Here is an 18,824-nt window from a genome sequence, read left to right on the forward strand (position 1 = left end):
TCTCGATACTCGCAGAACATCTGAGCAGATCTTTATTTTTCTAGAATACATCTTTAGCTATGGCTGTTCTTATTTTTATTTCTTTATCTTGCTTTCCATCTGCAGTAAAGTAGGTGTCTAAATATTTGTATTCTGTTGTATGTTCAATTTTCATATTGTTTATAAATATTTCTGGCTTGGATCGGCTTTCTTTTGAGATTTTCATAAATTTGGTGTTTTTTGCATTTATATCTAATCCAAATTCTTTACCTTCTTCAATTAGTAGCTGCAGTAATTTGATTAATTTGTTTCTGTTTTCTGCTATTAGAATGGTATCATCAGCATATCTAAGATTGTTGTATTTTATACCATTGATACTAATTCCTGTTTTTTGATTTTCAATCTTTATCATCACTGTCTCACTATAGATATTAAATAGATTTGGTGAAAGGATACAACCTTGTCTAACTCCTCTTTTTATTTTCACTTCAGAAGTCTCAGAGTTAAACATCTGCATTTTCTGTTTGGTGTAAATCATTTTTATAATCTTAAGTACATGACCTTCTATGTCTAATTTATATAATATATTGAACATTTTATTGTATTTTACCCGGTCAAAAGCCTTCTGAAATATGTCAACACCATGTATAATAATAAATGATGATACTTTTTAATATTTTTTTTAAAGGAAAAAAAATATTAAAAAATAAATAACGGAAAAACTCACGTAGAAATATTATTTAATAGTATAATTTTCGCCTGTGTGTCACAGGCATCTTCAGTACAATTAGGCACAAAAATTAAACACTAACTGACAATTCCAAAAAGCGCCACCTAAGTAGCTGGTGTAAGATAACTAAAAAGGTCAATAACTTTCCAAAAAAAAAAAAAAAAAATTAATACAATAAAAAGTTAGGAAAGATTAGCTGATTTGTAAAGTACTATCTCCCATAAAGGGGATAGACGTAAGCCTTCGGATCTGTTTAAGTTAGGAGAATGAAGTAGAGTTTCACATGCTTCTTTATAAGTTATCTTTTTTTAGTTATCTTACACCAGCTACTTAGGTGGCGCTTTTTGGAATTGTCAGTTAGTGTTTAATTTTTGTGCCTAATTGTACTGAAGATGCCTGTGACACACAGGCGAAAATTATACTATTAAATAATATTTCTACGTGAGTTTTTCCGTTATTTATTTGTATAGTTATGTCTACTCACGGTTTACCTCTTTTAAAACTTAAATATTAAAAAGAAATAAGGTACTTTAAACTGCTTACGGAATTTTGTACAGAGCAGAAAATGTAATATGTATTTACATATGTACATATTCTAGAATTACATATTCTAGAATATAAAATTATTTGTAAACAACTGAGGCAGAATATCAAAAACGACTATAACATATATAGAACAACAAAATTGGCAGAAGCAGCTAGGCTCCGCAGTAGCCTAAAAAAGTAGAAAAAGAAATAAATCTGAAGCAACCACTACCATCATAGACATCAGCCTTCATAGACAATCAAGGAAACAGACACACAAATAGAGGTGAAATGTAAAAAATAGTAAAATCGTTTTATGAGAACCTTTACTCATCTAAACAAGTAATCACAGCTCCAGTACCAGACAAAAATTTGGAAATACCATCTGTCCTACCTGAAGAAGTGAAAATGGCTATCTACCATGTGAAAAATGATCGATCACCAGGAATTGATGGTATAAAATCTGATAAATTAAAAATGGGTGGGCAAATACTCTTTAAAGCTTTAGCAGAAAGGTTTACCCGATATATACAATTAAGGAAAGTACCTACTGAATGGAAAACATCAAAGACCATAATTCTGCATAAAAATGGTAATAAAGAAGACATCAGTAACTACAGACCCATCTGTCTATTAGCACACGCATATAAAATATTCGCCAGAGTCATCCTAAACGAATATAAACCTCCATCAACGAAAATAGCTGCAAAGAACAGGCTGGTTTCAAAAAAGGCTTTTCAACAATAGATCACATTCAAACTATTACTCAGCTAACAGAAAGATGCAGAGAATACCAGATCCCACTGTTTTCTTTTTATAGATTTTAAAAAGGCATTGGACACTGTTGAGCATAACGCAGTATTCCAAGCTTTAATAGAACAAGGCATAGAAAAAGCATATACATCCAACTCATAAAAGATATCTACAAAGAAGGCACAACAAATATCACCCTTTTCAATCATCCGATTAAAATTAACTTAAGTAGATGAGTACGTCACTGTGATGTTTTATCACCTAATCTCTTCACATCTACTCTGAAATTAACTTAAGTAGAGTAGTATGTCAGGGCGATGTCTTATCACCTAATCTCTTCACATCTACTCTGGACAACATCATTCAAAAAATTGACATGAAAGATGGAATAAACATTGATGGTGAAATGTTAAATATCCTATTATTTGCCGATGATGTGGTATTAATATCTCACTCACCCAAACTCTTAGAATCAATGCTGAATAACATAAGCCAAAACTGCCAAAAAATTGGATTGGAAATACACCCGGACAAAACAACATGGATGAAAAACAAATACTGTAAAGATCATACAATCACTCTAGAATCTCACACCATTGAAAAAGTTGAAGAATACATCTACCTCGGCCAGTCTATAAAAATGAATAATGATATATCAAATGAAATAGTAAGAAGAAAAATAGCTGCTTGGATAGCCTTCAACAAAATAAAATCAACACTTAATGATATATGCACGTAAACACAAGAAAGATATTTAATTAACCAAATATTTCAGTCTGGAAATAGCAGACCATCCTCAGTGGTATTACAAGAACAGTTTTAAAAAAATGCAAGCTAGAATACTAACAATAGATCGTTAAAAATAGAACACGCCGCGTGATGTTGTATCACTAAGTATTAAGTATAAAACGGAATATTTTGAAGTAGAGACATGAATGGGGAAAAAAAAAAAAAAAAAAAAAAATTAATGAGTAATCTTGATTAGACTTTCCCAGATTTTTGATATAGTCATTGAGATTCAGGTTGGGACGATGGAGCAAGGCCTCCACGCTTTCCTTGAACAAACATTCGAACCTATAACGGGATCTATGCAAGAGGTGAGTCCTGGACCAAAAGATGCTGTGGTCAGTTTCAATCCCATGTTGAGCCAATCCAGACTTTTCAGGTTTGTTGTGAAGAATGGAGGATTTCTGTTCTTGGATTTTCTTTTTTCAAGAGAACATCCAGTCTGTCCAAAATAGGAGATCACAGTTCCAAGGAATTTGATAAACTCCAGGAAGAGATAAAGTTGAGTGTTTGTCTTTAGGAGAAGGAAAATGAGAAGACAATTTGTTAATAGGTGAATGCCTAGTTGTTAAATCATATTTCTTTAAAATTCTTGCGATAGGTTCTGAAATACCAGAGATATAAGGAATAGGCACTCGACGTATTGGAGGATTATAAGAATTGAGAAGATGTTGAGTACTTTTTTTGGAAAAGCCATTGAGTTTCATGTGTTGTTGGATAATAGAAAGTTCTTTCTGTAGATAATCAAAAGTAGAACAATTAGTTTTGGCTCTTCTGATGAGGCATTTTATAATTCCTGTTTTTTGACATGGATGATGCGCTGATTCTTTAAGAATATAACGACGCGACCTGTGAATGTTGGTTTCCATATACAGGAAACCAACATTTTTTTTTCCTGTATATGGAAACCAACGTTTTTTTCATGTCTCTACTTCAAAATATTCCATTTTATACTTAATACTTAGTGATATAACATCACGTGGCATGTTCTATTTTTAACGATCTATTGTTAGTATTCTAGCTTGCATTTTTTTAAAACTGTTCTTGTGATACCACTGAGGATGGTCTGCTATTTCCAGACTGAAATATTTGGTTAATTAAATATCTTTCTTGTGCTTACGTGCATATATCATTCAGTCTTATGTCACAAGTCTTATATCCTTAAAACAGCAAAATCAATATTTACCAACCAAAACATAGATATAAAAATAAGAGTCCATCTTTTCAATAGTCACATTTTACGAGCATTAATATATGCAATGAAACATGGAACATAACTTTAAAAGAAGAACAAAGCTTAATAACAACTCAACATACAATAGAAAGAAGAATGTGCAATATAAACAAAATAGATCACTTAAGACACACAGAAATCAGGAAAAAGTCTGGACTCACAGACATAATAAAAGCAATCTACAATAGCAAAAGAAGATGGGCAGGACATTTTCTCAGAATGAGAGACAACAGATGGACAGTCAGAGTTACAAACTGGTATCCGAGAGATACCAAAGAAAACCTGGAAGTCCAGCTTTAAGGTGGGAAGACCCAATGATTAAGAAAGTCAGAAGAAAATGGAGAAGAAAGGCCCAAGAGAGGAATAGCTGGACTCTTTACAACCTGCAGTCATAGAGAAATCCTGACTGAAATCACAGGTCCATCAAGGTAAATACTCTGTATAATGATAATAGAAAAAATTATTATTATTAAAAAAAATTATTAAATAGAGTAATTATATCTATCGTAATTGTATATATAGTGTAAAAAATGCAAAAAAATCTGTGATAGTCATCATTGTTAATATTATAATAATATACGTTGTAAACTATTATTATTATTATTTTAAAAAAAAACATTATGTATGTGCAAGTATCTGTTATGCACAATTGTGTTCATGTAAATGTATGTAATTTATCTGAGGAATAATAAAAATAAAAAATTATTATTATTATTATTAAAAAATTCTGTCACTTTATTTTATTTTTTTATTTATTTTTTAAAATTTTATATGCTCTATATGATGGTGTATAAGAATATTGAAGTTTTAAAAAATTTACCGAAACCTGAGGTTGTTTTCTACTCTGGATATGAAATCTGAATCACTTTGAATTTGGCAGTGGAAAACATGATCAAGTGATCATCTAGCTCCTGCAATAGTAGGAGCTAGATAATCCTGTTATGCATATACTGTTGCTCTGATAAGCTTTTGGCATGTTAATATACTGATATATCAGCATAATTGCATGCAAATGTATGTATTTAATAAATGTATTCAGTAGGGCAAGTATGTAGATTTTTCATTCTAATCCTCATGAAATCTTACTGGTGATCAGATGAATTGCAATATACAGAACTGAAGACTATAACAATATTACCAATTATCTTGTAAGAGAAGATATCATTCATGGTGAGTATAGAACAAAATAAACATTTTGAAAAGAGATTTTGGAGATTGTCTTATACACCCAGTCATCTTCTATGTCAGTATGTCAAGAATAAGTTTGATAACTGGTGCATGTAGTATGCAGCCTCCCTCAATAAATCCCTGACTTCCTGGAGGTCTCTCTTAATAATAATAATAAAGCATAAGTTTGTATCCATTTAATTGAATTTTAAATCCCATTTCCCTGTCTGTGCAGCTCAACAACTTTACATCATCAGCAAAAACAGAAATTTTATTATTAATAAAAATAAAGAAAAAAGAAGAAATTTTACTCTTGAATATGTCATATATGTATATATTAAAGAGCAAGAGTTCTAATACTGAACCCAATGGTATCGTTCCCATTCTTAACAGCCTGGCTGTTTGAAAAATCTCATCTGAACACTACTTTTTTGTCAACTAATTTACTGCCCATCTCATTAGATAATGAACTACCTGTTTGATGACTTTTAATCAGTAGGTTCTTATACAGAATTCTATTAAAGGCCTTGCTAAAATCCAAATAAATCATACAATAGCCATTATTTTGGTCTCTATCTTGTTACATCATCATAAAGAGTAAGCATATTTGCCATAAATAATCTTTCAGTGAAACCCTGAGTACTCAACCTGTCAAGAATATCTTGGATACAGTTCCTAATTAATTATATTTACCTCCAATCTTATCAATTGTCAGATTTAAGATATCACAAATTTCCTCCTATTATGTTATTAGATAAGTCTTGTCCCTCAAGCGATATTTTTCTTCTAACTTATGCATTTGCAAAATACTTATTAAATTCTCCTGCAACAACAGATAGTTGTTGGAAGTTTTCCCACTTGGTTATACTATAAATTAAAGATGCCAAGAAATTATATTCTTGGTTTAATCCTGTATCCAAATGTAAACAAACAAAAAGTTTGCACCTGAAGTATTTTCAGGACTGGGCAACTTGTATATAGAAGCTAATGACTTCACATCACTCGCCTTAGTATACCATAATGCAAAGCATATATCCTTATGGACATGCATAATACTATGCATTATGGGAAAGGTCACTACACAGACTGGTTTCGACCTTTATGAAGGTCTCATCAATGGGAGCCAGACCCAAAGGTGATACAAGGTTCAAGTAATGCAGGTAGTGACCCTTCCCATAATGCATAGCATTATACATGTCCTTAAAGATATGGGCTTTACATTATAGGATACTAAGGCAAGTGATGTGAAGTCATTAGCTTTTATATATGAGTTGCCCAGTCCTGAAAATACTTCGGGTGCAAATTTTGTTTGCTTATACTTGGATAAAGGATTAAACCAAGAATATAATTTCTTGGCATCTTTAATTTATCCTGCAACAACAGTTGGAACATTCAGAATTCTTGAGATGAATTATTATATTTATTTTGTTTCTGTTATGCTTATCCCTTTTGTAATTAGTTGTAAATTGAAAGTAAGATAATTATACTGTTTAATTTAAATTAAAATTATCATAATCGAAGTTCAGATATATATTGTCAAGGGGGGGTGTATAGGATACTCTGATAGTACTACATGATTAATTTTGTTATTACTAGCTGTCTCTTGCTAGCTAATAACAATTTTCTTTCAGCTTAATCTGTTATTTGTCAGTTATCCAATGTGGTCATGATATTTTAGTGTTCTAAAGCCAAAATACTACTTCAGTATTTTTGGTTTCAGGTGTCGCTCTTATTCCATTTATTCATTTGACTTTTCAACACACCAACTAACATTAATAGTTTTTCAATATTTAATTTGCCCATATTTACTGAAAATTGTGCCTTAGCTAAAAATATTTTATTTATTCTACAGGTATTAAGAATGCAGTTCATTTACATTTGCAAAATACTTATTAAACTTTTTTCATTAGATTACTTACAGCAGTTAATCAGTTTAGTTGCAGAGCCATGAAAGCTTGTACTGCATTTATATAAGATAAAACTGTTTATATAAAGTAAAGAAATTTGTTGATTGTTTCTGAAATGACAAGGAGAGAATCCATTACAGGCCTTTGTATATTTTTCCCTGCTATGTATTTCCTTGTATAATGCCACATTTGTGCCATGTAATTATAGTGATTAACAGCCTTTCTCTTAGAACCTGTACAGAACTTAAAAATATAGATCCTTGTTATATTGCATGATTCCTGTCAGTCTTATTTGTCATGAACTTGACTTCTTCCCCTAGTTTCTTTTCCACAGTTTTCTTACTCTCATCTCAGTATGCTTGCATTAATCTTACCTGTAACACACAGTAGAGAAATTTCTTTGTGATTTTAACATTCTGCTTTATTTCCTTTTTTTAGCATTGTGTATACAATGCTTTTTGCTTTTTTTTAGTACTGTGTATGATGAGAGCACTATTCCAGTCATGTGGCATCCGACTTTCTGAATCGTACAACTTTTATAACTCCATATATCAAGCATTGAATATATATATATATATATAATGAAGTATTGTTATGTAATCCTGATTGCATTCCTCTTGAATATTTTCTACCAGTGTTCTGTTTTCTGTCACTGCCTATTTCACTAGTCAAGATCTTTTTTTTTTTTTTTTTTTTTTTTTTTTTATGTATGTATGTTACCATTATAGTACTATGGGATGCTTAAGAATCAAAGCTGTATAACTGGGAGGAGATCTCCATGTAGCCTTTTAAGGAATGCAGAGAACTGGCTGGGCCTTCTGACATAACGTCCAGTCCTCACCTTCTCGTGGTGCACCCTGTTAGGTATCTACCTGGATTTTAGGTTTTTCATTCCTGGATTTTTCATAGAAGGGAAAAATATACAAAGGCCTGTAATGGATTCTCTCCTTTCTCTATATCATTCAATATAAAGCAATCACTGAACATTGCTACTCTATTGATAATATGTTTTCTGTTTGGTCTCATAGCCAAGACACATTCAGTACATTTTTAGAGCATTTAAATAGCCTACATCCAAAAACGGAGTGCTTAAGGATCAACAGAGAACTGACCAGGGCTTCTGATCTAATGTTCAATCCCCACCTTCTCATTATGCACGATTAGGTATTGTTAGATCTTGAATGGGAGAATTTATAAAAAAAATTCATTCATTCAAGATTTAATAAGTCTAACATATCAGCAAGGAGAAACTTATACTTAAGCAAACAAAAGGATTGTAAATAGGGCTATAAACACCCTTGAATGTAGTATTATATAAGAAAACTTGTTTATTCAAATCTCAGTAAAGATTTCCAGTTTGCGAAATGTAACTATAAAAGGGTACTCTATGTGAAATGAAATGTTTATCAAAGTGTAAACAAAAGTCCGAAGTTCGTGGGCAGACCGTTTGGCTTGAGGCATAAGCATTTGCATGGAAAGCGGTGCTAGTTTTTTTTTCCCATGAAGACGCTACAGAAGGCGACGCGCTGTACCGGATCATCTCACAGGCGAAGGAGACAAGTGCCGTGCGGAAGAATGCGGCAGTAAAGAGGGTGCCAAGAATGCAGAATAAAAGGGGTTTGCTCCCCTCTCTTGAGGCTTTTGCTTTTTGTCTTGTTCTCCTGACCCTTTCTGGGTGTTTTACGTGGTCGGACATTGGGCCTCTCTCTCACCTCCTGATGGATTCCGGATCGCCCTGAGATGTTAGATGGCACCCGCAGTTCCAGCGCCCTGACTAGCTATCTCCTCGAGATGGAATTTCAGAACCGGCAGCTCTGACGAGAATATGCAGCATCAGAACCAGACAAATGTGGGTACATCGCCAGATGTTCGGTAAAGCCAAGTAGGATGACCTCTACAAGTAACCACATGGATAAAGGCCAAGTGGAGATGTTCTGACCTCAATTCAAGGAAGTAGGATCAGGCTGTGTAAGACAAAAATGTAAATTAAGTGACAGATCTGTTAATCTTTCCAAGAGCTGGTAATGTACAAAATTTTGTTATTCCTTTTCCACTTAGAGTGAAGAAATGTTATATAGTTAGTGAGCAAGGATAATGTACTATAGAACTTTTAGGTGATTATTGATGATAGCAGTGGCTTAACTCCACTGAGCATTTTGTTAGAGAAAGTTTGTAGATGATTTGTGACAGGTATTTTATATGAATAACTAACGTAATTTAGAAGAGAACTGAACAGATGAAATTTAAGACTTGTATAATGTGTAGTTTAATGCTTAATCTTATAGAAGGAGCTAATGATTGTATCCATTTGTGTTTTAGTTGGTTTAACTAGTTTTTTTTACTTTAGAATGACATGAAATTGACTGAATGCATGAATGTAAATGTATAACCTTAAGATCTCAATAAATGTGTTTTATGTTTTGTACCTGACATTAGCCTGAGAATGAATTCAAATTACCACTCATAAAAATGGAACCTATGCAGAGTAGAATAGATGTTTAAAAGCCACGATTGCAAACGATATTAAATATAGTTGATATTGAGAATTTCAGTACTGAGAATAAATATTAGATTCTTCACCTCTGTATGGTATCTGAGAGAGTTTCCCTGGTTAAGAACTCCTTCTAACCTAAAGATATTGGCTGGCGCAGCGTAACAAATAAATTTGCCAGTATCTGATTGGGAGATAATCTCAGACAGTAATCACAAAGGATTTTTGTCCCTAACAAAAGATAAACCCATTGTCTGAGTAATCGATACACGTGATTAATCTAGAAATCGGCCTGATATATATAGTCTTTCTATATCGTGTACTGAAGGCAAAATTTAGGTTTAGATCTTGAGAGTAATTAGGGTAAAGGCAAATTAGATCTAAATAAAATATGGAAAAACAAAAAATAAATTAAAATATAGCCACGAAGTGGCGATGTAACAGTATCTTCCTGGATACTGAACGAATGAGGATGGGCTGGCAATTTGGGTTTTAGCCAACCAAATTGTATTCTTATTGGCTTAAACCAAAATATAAAACGATGGTACAACATGACAGAATTTCATGCCAGCTGGGGCATTTCCCATTGTTTCTTCATTGTTTCCATATAATGCCAAAAAGTATAATTTCTTTGCATCTTTAATTTATAGTATATCCAAGTGAACAGCACGAAGTCAGCGCACATCCCAACCCAACATTAGCAGAGTTCAAGGTTGGTACTATCAACTTAAGAACCATCGATGGAAAAGAGATGGAACTAGCAAATGAATTGGATAAGTACTAGATTGATGTAATAGTCTTAAATGAAACAAAGAAGACAAAAATAAGTGAGATCTTTCTAAGAAACAAATACAAAATGTTACATTCAGTCAATAACAATTGGGGAAAAGACGGAGTAGCTATAATATTCAATGCTAAATATGAGGATAATGTTTTTGAATGGCAGGCAATATCAAGTTGAGTGATGTGAGCTAATATCAGAATGGAGAACTGGACGGTGAGACTTATTTGTGCTTATGGTCCCACAGAACGTTCTACCAAGAAAGAAGCAGAGGAATCTTTCAAGGAATTGGAGAAGGCAGCTGACACAACATTGAAGGAAAAATTGGTCTTGTTTGAGATCTAAACAGCAGAGTAGGAAATGATTACCAGACAACATATAGAAATGTTTTGGAAAATTTGGAGAAAAAAAGCAAATAATAATGGTAAGTGCCTGCTGGATTTCTGTTCACGACATGGACTAGTTATTACTTACACCATTTTGCAACATAAAAATGTGCATAAATTCACATGGAGAGAAGATGCAAAAAATAAGAAAAGTCTCATTGATTATGTTATAGTTGATAGCAATGTTTTCCCATTGGTTCTGGACATAAGAGTGTATACAGAGGATTTGAAATAGCAAATGATCACTATTTAGTTTTGAGCAGGATAAAATTGAATTTCATATTGAAAGAAGAGCGTGTAAGAAAGTTTTAAAACAAATCAAAGTTGAGAAGCTTTCAGAGGTGAACTGTAAAGATAGATACACAAACATCATTGAAGAAAAAATTAAAAAGCTTGAAAACAAGAACCAAACCTTGGAGATTCAATGGCATACCCTGACGAAAGCATTGATTGATTCAGCCAGAGAGGCAGGTGGCAAGGTTGTCTCTAAGGCTAGAAAAATCAAAACTTCATGGTGGACTCAGGAAGTTAAAGAGGTAGTCAAGGAAAAGAAGAAAGCCTATACTCTTAGAGTATACAGAGAAAAATGTAAGAAAGAGAAGCATTGTGTAAAACCAGCTAAACAAAAATCATGGGAAGACTTTGGTATGAACAAAGTGAAGTGCCAGGCACACAGAGTTGTAAAGCATGCTTGTTCTCAGACAGAGGAGCCTGTAATTACAAGAGAGAAAATGAATTCGGCAATTAAAGAATACCAAGAATGCTTACATAATATATCTAGTAAAATAGCTATGCACATTACTGAAAGTACTATTCAAACCAGATAATATCCAACAAGAAGTTGCAAGTAACAGACGTTTGCAGTCAGACTTGAGAATTATTAATGCATTACCTGAATGCATTAAGAAGCATGAATCTGAATGTAGTTCCACAGGTCCAGATCAACATCCAGACGTTCAGCAGATATACAAAGATAATTTTGAGTTGCGTAAAAGTAAACTATTAGCAACAAACATGAAGTCAAAAAGAAGCACACAGACTAGTGATAACATGAATCTGCAAAAAAGAAATGTCACTAATCCATTAAACTCAACGCTGAATAGGCTAACTCAATGCAATTTTGCATAAAGTTAACATCTTGCATTTCATCATTGTCACTATCATTATTATCCTCATGTGACCAGGAAAGATCAGGTGATGAAGAGAATGCTTTCAAGGTTATTACTTCTTCTTTCTTTACAAGAAGATAAGGATGAAAGTTTCTGAGAATGGTACAGAATATTTAAGTCTTGCGCAGCACAAGCATAATATTAACCTTGTAGCCAATCTTTTAGGACAGTTTATCCTGTTGGTGGAAATCATACAGATGATTTTCTTCTTGTCTGGAGAGAGAAGTCTAATTTGAAAAGTCCACTTGTTCAAGAGCATTCCATATGATTATATTTTAAATATATTCTGTTTTTATGTGTATGCATGTTTTTGACTAATATTTATATAAATAGCGTAGTGATAAATTATTTGGATAAAAGAAAAGAAAAAAGAACATAGAAAATAAATATCAGGAAGGTGGCAAAATGTTCTGGAGGCGATTGAAAAAAAGCCTACAAATGGAAGAAAAACTACTGAAAAACGAATTGGAGATGATCAAGGTGACATGAAAACTGAAGATAAAGATATTCTAGCTGTCTGGAGTAATTATTTTGAAAGGCTGGTAAATGAAACAAGCAATGTCATCATTGTGATAGAAAACTCCCAACAGGAATGCAATCAGGAATACATATCTATACTTTAAAGTAGAAAAAGTCATCAAAAATCTGAAATGTGGAAAGGCAGCTGGAGTAGATGAAATTTGACAAGAATTGCTCAAACATCTGGAGGTATAAAAGACTTACACTGGCTGCTAATTCAGAAAGCCTGGTCAGAGTTTCGAATTCCAGATGATTGGAGCAAAGATCTCATAGTACCCATTTATTTAAAAAAAGGGGAGTGGGGGGAATAAAACAATGGCAGAATTACAGAGGTATTTTCTTGCTGAGTATTCCTGGTAAGAATTATACTTGAGAAACAGTTAAGAAAAATTGTGGAAGGAAGTTTGGTGAAGAACAAGCTAGACTTCTGCATTACTTCAACCTTGGTATCACTTGTGGGTCTGGCTCCCACTGACAAGACCACAATAAAGGTTGAAACTGGTCTAGGTAGTGGCCCTTCCCATAATGCGTAGCATTTTACCGTAAGCATATGTGAAGTACCCATTTAAAAATTAAAGATACCAAGAAATTATATACTTGGTTTAATCCTTTATCCAAGTATAAATAAACAAGTTTCACCTGAACTATTTTCTGGACTGGGGCAACTCATATAAAGAAACTAATGACTTCACATCACTTGAGTTAGTATTCGTCTTTGCATTATGCGATACTACGACAAGTGATGTGAAGTCATTAGCTTTTATATACAAGTTGCCCCAGTCATGAAAATAGTTCAGGTGCAAACTTGTTTGCTTACACTTGGATAAAGGATTAATCCAAGTATATAATTTCTTGGTATCTTTAAATTATAATATAACCAAGTGGAAAAACTTCCAACAACTTTCTCTGATCCAGAGTTTTTTAATAATAATAAGGTGCGACACTGCATCATTTCGTTAATGAAAATATGACTTCTGCATTACTTCAATCATAGTATCACCTCTGGATCTGGCTCCCACTGATGAGACCTCAATAAAGGTTGAAACCAGTCTGGGTAGTGACCCTTCCCTTAATGCATTTATTAAATAAAAAAAAAAAAAAGAGAGAAATAAAACAGTGACAGATTTCCTTGCTGAGTGTTCCTGGTGAGATTTATACTTGAGAAACAGCTAAGAAAAATTGTGAAAGGGAAGTTTGGTGAAGAACAAGCTAGACTTCTGCATTACTTAAACCTTGGTATCTCTTCTGGTTCTGGCTCCCACTGACAAGACCTCAATAAACTTTACAATTTACTTTTATTGTAAAGTTGTAAGGTTCAAAACTGGTCTAGGCAGTGGCACTTCCCATAATGCGTAGCATCATACGTTGCTGTAAGTATGTGTGCATTGCATTATGGGATAGTAGCAAGTGATGTAAAATCATTAGCCATTATATACAAGTATGTAGAGTTGTAAAGTGACTTCACATGCAAACTTTGTTTGCTTATATTTGGATAAAGGATGAAACGAAGAGTATCATTTCTTGGCATCTTTAATTTATAGTATAACTAAGAACTCTAGCTACTCCCTCTTTTTCCTGATTGTTATTACCTGAATAATAATATTTTGTATTTGTTGCTTAGAAAGATCTCACCTGTTTTTGTCTTCTTTGCATGTTTATTATGTTGATCTGGAACTTATCCAATTCTTCTGCTAGTTCCATTTCTTTTCCATTGATGCTTCTTTCGTTGATGGTACCAATCTTGAACTCTGTTCATGTTGAGTTTGGACATGTTCTGGGATTTGTTCCAGTAGTTGACTTTATGCTGTTTGCCCTGGTTTTCTGATGAAAACATCAGGGACCTTGTTTAACTGGTCCCCATCTAGTATGAAATTCTGTTATGTTGTACCTTCATTTTACAGTATGGTTTATGCCAATAAGAATACAATTTGGTCGACTAAATCCCAAATTGCCAACTCATCCTCATTTGTTCAGTATCCAGTAACAACCTGGATACTGAACAAACTTCTTTCTTTCCCTAATTACCATTGGCAGTATAACAGGATGCACCATGAGAAGCTGAGGACTTGACATTAGGTCAAGTCCTCACATTGACCTCAGGTTAATTCTCTGCATTCCTTAAAAGGCTACACAGAGGTCTCCTCTCAATTATACAGCTTTGATCCTTAAGTGCCCATCTGTTTACAAGTTGTGAGTAAATAAAAAGTTCATTTGTAGTTTATTTTTGGAGCTCTTTTTTTTTTTTTTAAATTTAAATTTAAAAGTGAACACACTTAGAATTTAAAAATAAAATATACCTAATATACATTAGATATTATTCAGACATTATACAATATACATTTGTTGAATTATGTTTAATATACAGTGCAATAGTCAACAGGAATATCACATATATTTGATATAGGTGATAGGTTGCACCAAAATAATTTATGCCATGTTATGAGTAGAACTCCAGCAGGTGCCCATATTATTAACTTTACACTTTTCTTCAGATTTTTCTCAAGCATTTCTGTATGTCTGATATTTACCTCCTATTCTGCTATTTATATCTCCAACTTTCCAAGAACCAACTTTTCATTATGTTGGTTGTCCTGTGTAATGATTCAAAAAATTCTTCCTTGTCTTCCTTAGTCATTCAAGCCTTCTGTTTTATCTTTCAAATAAGTCTCATTGTCCAATTTCCCATTTTGACATTCATGCACATCACTTCTTGAAATTGCTTATCTGGCAAGATGTTTATCTTCATGTTTAGTGTTGTATGTCATAGCAACTTCTTTCTTCTCTAATTACCATTGCTGGTATAACAGGAACTACTCTGTTTTTGTCTTCATGTCAGTAATGTCAGTTACATTGATTTGGCATTTCTCTAATGCTTCTACTTTTTTTTTTTCTATTTTGTTGAGTTGTGCCTGAGGTTGTGTTTTTGCAATACCTTCATGGGATCTATGGAAATTTGCACCAGCCCTCAAATATTCTCATTCAAAGTGCATCCATTTATATTGCTGAGACACACTGTGTCTGAGTGCCTTTTTTTGTGATTGGAACTCTCCTTCTCATCATTATCAAAGCAAAAAATAAATAAAAAGAAAAAAATTTCAAATTAATAGGGGCAGACGTAATTTGAAATCACATTTAGACTTTCTATATTTAAAAAACTGCATTTTTTTTAACTAAGAAAAAGTATACTATTTAATATATTTTTCTTATATAGGAACAAATTCCTGAACTGCATTCTCACTTTGTTGATTTGGGAGTAGAAGCCCATATGTTTGGTTCTCAGTGGTTTTTAACGTTGTTTACTGCTAAATTCCCACTTAATGTAGTCTTCTACATTTTGGATCTCTTTCTTCTTGATGTAAGTAAAATTTATATTTTTTGTTTGTTTTGAATGTTAGCCATTATGCATAGTCCATTATGCGGTGCTTCTTCATCATTTCAATGATTTAAATCTCTCTGTTTATACCTTCTTCCATTGAATGATTGTCTTTTTTATGCTGTAGACATGATTTTGCAAATGAAAATATTAATTAAATAGTTAATGAAAATTTTATTAAATTTCATACAATTATTGCTAACAGTGTTATTGAAATATGTCATTTCATTATAGTTTCACCATATTGTCTGAATAAAACAAAAATTGGAATAGCTTGACAAATTTTTGTAAAATTTATGAATTCCAAATACCAAATTTAAGTAAAATCATACAGCTGAAGTCACAGAATAACTTTTGTACTTTGGAACAGACGGATGGGTTAACAAAATAACTTATAGTTGCTTATGCATTTTATGAAACATGCCTTAAAGAGTGATTAAGTTTAATAGTAATTTAAAAAATAATCAGTTTGTTTATAAGCAAGTTCACTATACGAGGGTTGTCTGAAAAGTTCTCAGCCTTGACCACAGATGTCAACACTTTCGGCACAATTTTTTTATTTTTATTTTTCTAAGTTGGTTCATCTATCATAAGCATCCATGTGAAATTGCAAGTCGTTCTATCAAGTGGTTTGTTTTGTACAGATGTCTGAAGCAAAAGTGTTGTCTGTATCCCTTGAAATGGATAAAACTGAGTATCGTGCAGTTATAAAATTCTTTGTAAAAGGTTTAACGCCAAAAGAAATGCATTCGAAGTTCATAAAAGTTTATGGGCACTCTTCTCTTTCGTTTTCAACAATTAAGAAATAGGCTGCCGAGTTTAAACATGGCCATACCAGCCTTGAAGATGATCCACGGTGAAGGACGTCCAAAAAGTGTAACAACACCAGAAATCATTGATCAAATGCACGATGTAGTATTGGATGACCCGTGAGTCAGAGTGCGTGAAATTCCTGAGACTATAGGCATTTCAAAAGAATGTGAGGATATATTTTACATGAAGAATTGCAAATGAAAAAGCTTTGCGCAAGATGGGTGCTGCGCTTGCTCACAGCAGATCAAAAATGCACTCGCATGAAAATCTCTGAACAGTGCTTGTAGCATTTTAACAAGAATAAAACTGATTTTGTGCATCGATTTGTTACTATGGATGAGACTTAGATTCACCATTATACACCAGATCCAAACAGCAGTCAAGACAGTAGAGAGAAACCGGTTGTTCAGTGTGAAAGAAGACAAAGTCAGTTCCATCAGCTGGAAAGGTCATGGCATTGGCGTTTTGGAATGCTAAAGGCATTTTGTTTATTAATTATCTTGAAAAAGGTAAAACAGTAACCAGGGAATATTATTCCGATCTTTTAACCAGATCAGAAGGTCTGGTTTAAAAGATCAGAAGATGTTTTGGCAATGAGAAAATTAAGGGATCTGCACTATGAATTGTTGGAATATCCCTATTTCCCAGATTTGGCTCCCTCTGACTTCTATCTCTTCCCAAAAATAAAACTCTTCCTTGCTTGTCATCGTTTTTCTTCGAATCAAGAGGTGATTGCAGCTGTAGAGGGGTATTTTGCAGATTTACTGACAACCACTTCCGGGATGGGATAATGGCACTGGAGCATCGCTGGAATAAATGTATTAGTCTTAAGGGAGATTTATAATTTTGGAATTATAAATTCGTTTTTTCATTGTTAGGCAGAGAACTTTTCAGACCACCCTCATAAATAAGAGCATATTTTGACTACTTTTGAACTGATTTTTAACTCTGATTATCAAAATCACTGATGGAAGCCAGTAAATAGCAAGTGATGTGATAGATAAAAAATAACTGCCTTTTAGTATGCTGTTGATTGTTGTCAGTTTGGTATTGTACACTTTGCTGACTACTTTTATAATTATATAAGTGTAATTCAAGATAAAGTAACTGATTGAAAAATCTGCTGCATTAATTATTAATATTGATATGAACTTGGCTTTGCTCGTTACAACTTTAATTGATGGCGAGAGTATTTTTTAACTATATGAAAACATAGCCAAGTTACTTATTAAAACTAAAATCCTTTGGCATAATTTTTTGTATAGTATTTCATTAAAATAATGAATATATTTTGAGCATGAATTTTCCTAATGCTGGTAGTTTCTGCAGTGCTAATGGCAGAAATTATGAGCTTCTGTACATTGACAGAAGCTTATCGATTCTTATCATGAGCACATGTGAGTGTATATGTGTGTTTTATGTGAAAAGTTGTAAATGTATAGTACATTAGTACCATGAGTAGACTAATTTTTTTTGTTATTTTTTAATTTTTTTATATCATTTGGAAACTTGCTTTTAAGACCAAACTTAGAATTTTTTCAACACATTTCAGACTTCCAATAAGCAGGGTTGAACAGTAAAATTCATTTCTCACCTAATAGCATTCAGAAATACTCATGCCAGTAGTGAGATTTGAAGTTATTTTTTATTAATTGGAGAACCGAGACACTATCTGCTTGGCAATTTATCCTACCAGATAGTGTCTTCTAATGACTTTTCATTAGGAAAAGTCATTAGCAGAGTGACTTTTTGTTAGGAAAGTATTTTATCTCCTGTAATTATATCTTATATTCTGAATTCATTTTAGTTATATTCTAGCATCTAAATGGATTTTGTGTCAGGAATCTTGAGAAAATGTTGTTCACAAAGTCAGGGAAACTAGAATGTTTAGGGGAGATGCAGGTGAATATGGGTCCAAGCAACTAGAAGTTAGTAAATGGGAAGGTGGTCATATGATGTAAAATGTAGCACCCTAGGTTAATTTAGTAGGCTAAGTAACACAAGGAATAAGTGGAGTGATGAAGGGGATATTGCAGTTTATGTATACTAATGCCAGAAATATTCGAAATAAGGAACAGGAGTCTTTGACATTTGTTAGCACAATTTGGCCAAAAGTTACAGGCATTAGTGAGACATGGTTGACAGAGAATGATTTGGTCATAGGACTCAATTGCAATAGTATTTTCAGAGAGGAAAGAAGAAACTGGAAGG

At 33.0% G+C, this 18,824-nt stretch overlaps 1 protein-coding gene across 3 annotated transcripts in view; it reads left to right on the forward strand.

Annotated features, from left to right (window-relative positions):
* LOC150103728 (rab GTPase-activating protein 1-like) overlaps nucleotides 1-18,824 on the forward strand; it is a 473,281-nt gene that overhangs the window by 268,766 nt on the left and 185,691 nt on the right. For all 3 annotated transcript variants that reach the window (XM_090397129.1, XM_090397130.1, XM_090397131.1), the window contains one exon: nucleotides 15,639-15,782. In XM_090397129.1, the coding sequence (XP_090253255.1) occupies nucleotides 15,639-15,782 (144 nt within the window). The remainder of the gene's footprint in view (nucleotides 1-15,638; nucleotides 15,783-18,824) is intronic.

The sequence above is a fragment of the Typopeltis vanoorti genome, chromosome 8, assembly GCF_054136105.1.
Source record: "Typopeltis vanoorti isolate ZY-2024b chromosome 8, IOZ_Tvanoo_1.0, whole genome shotgun sequence".
NCBI classification, from domain to species: domain Eukaryota; kingdom Metazoa; phylum Arthropoda; class Arachnida; order Uropygi; family Thelyphonidae; genus Typopeltis; species Typopeltis vanoorti.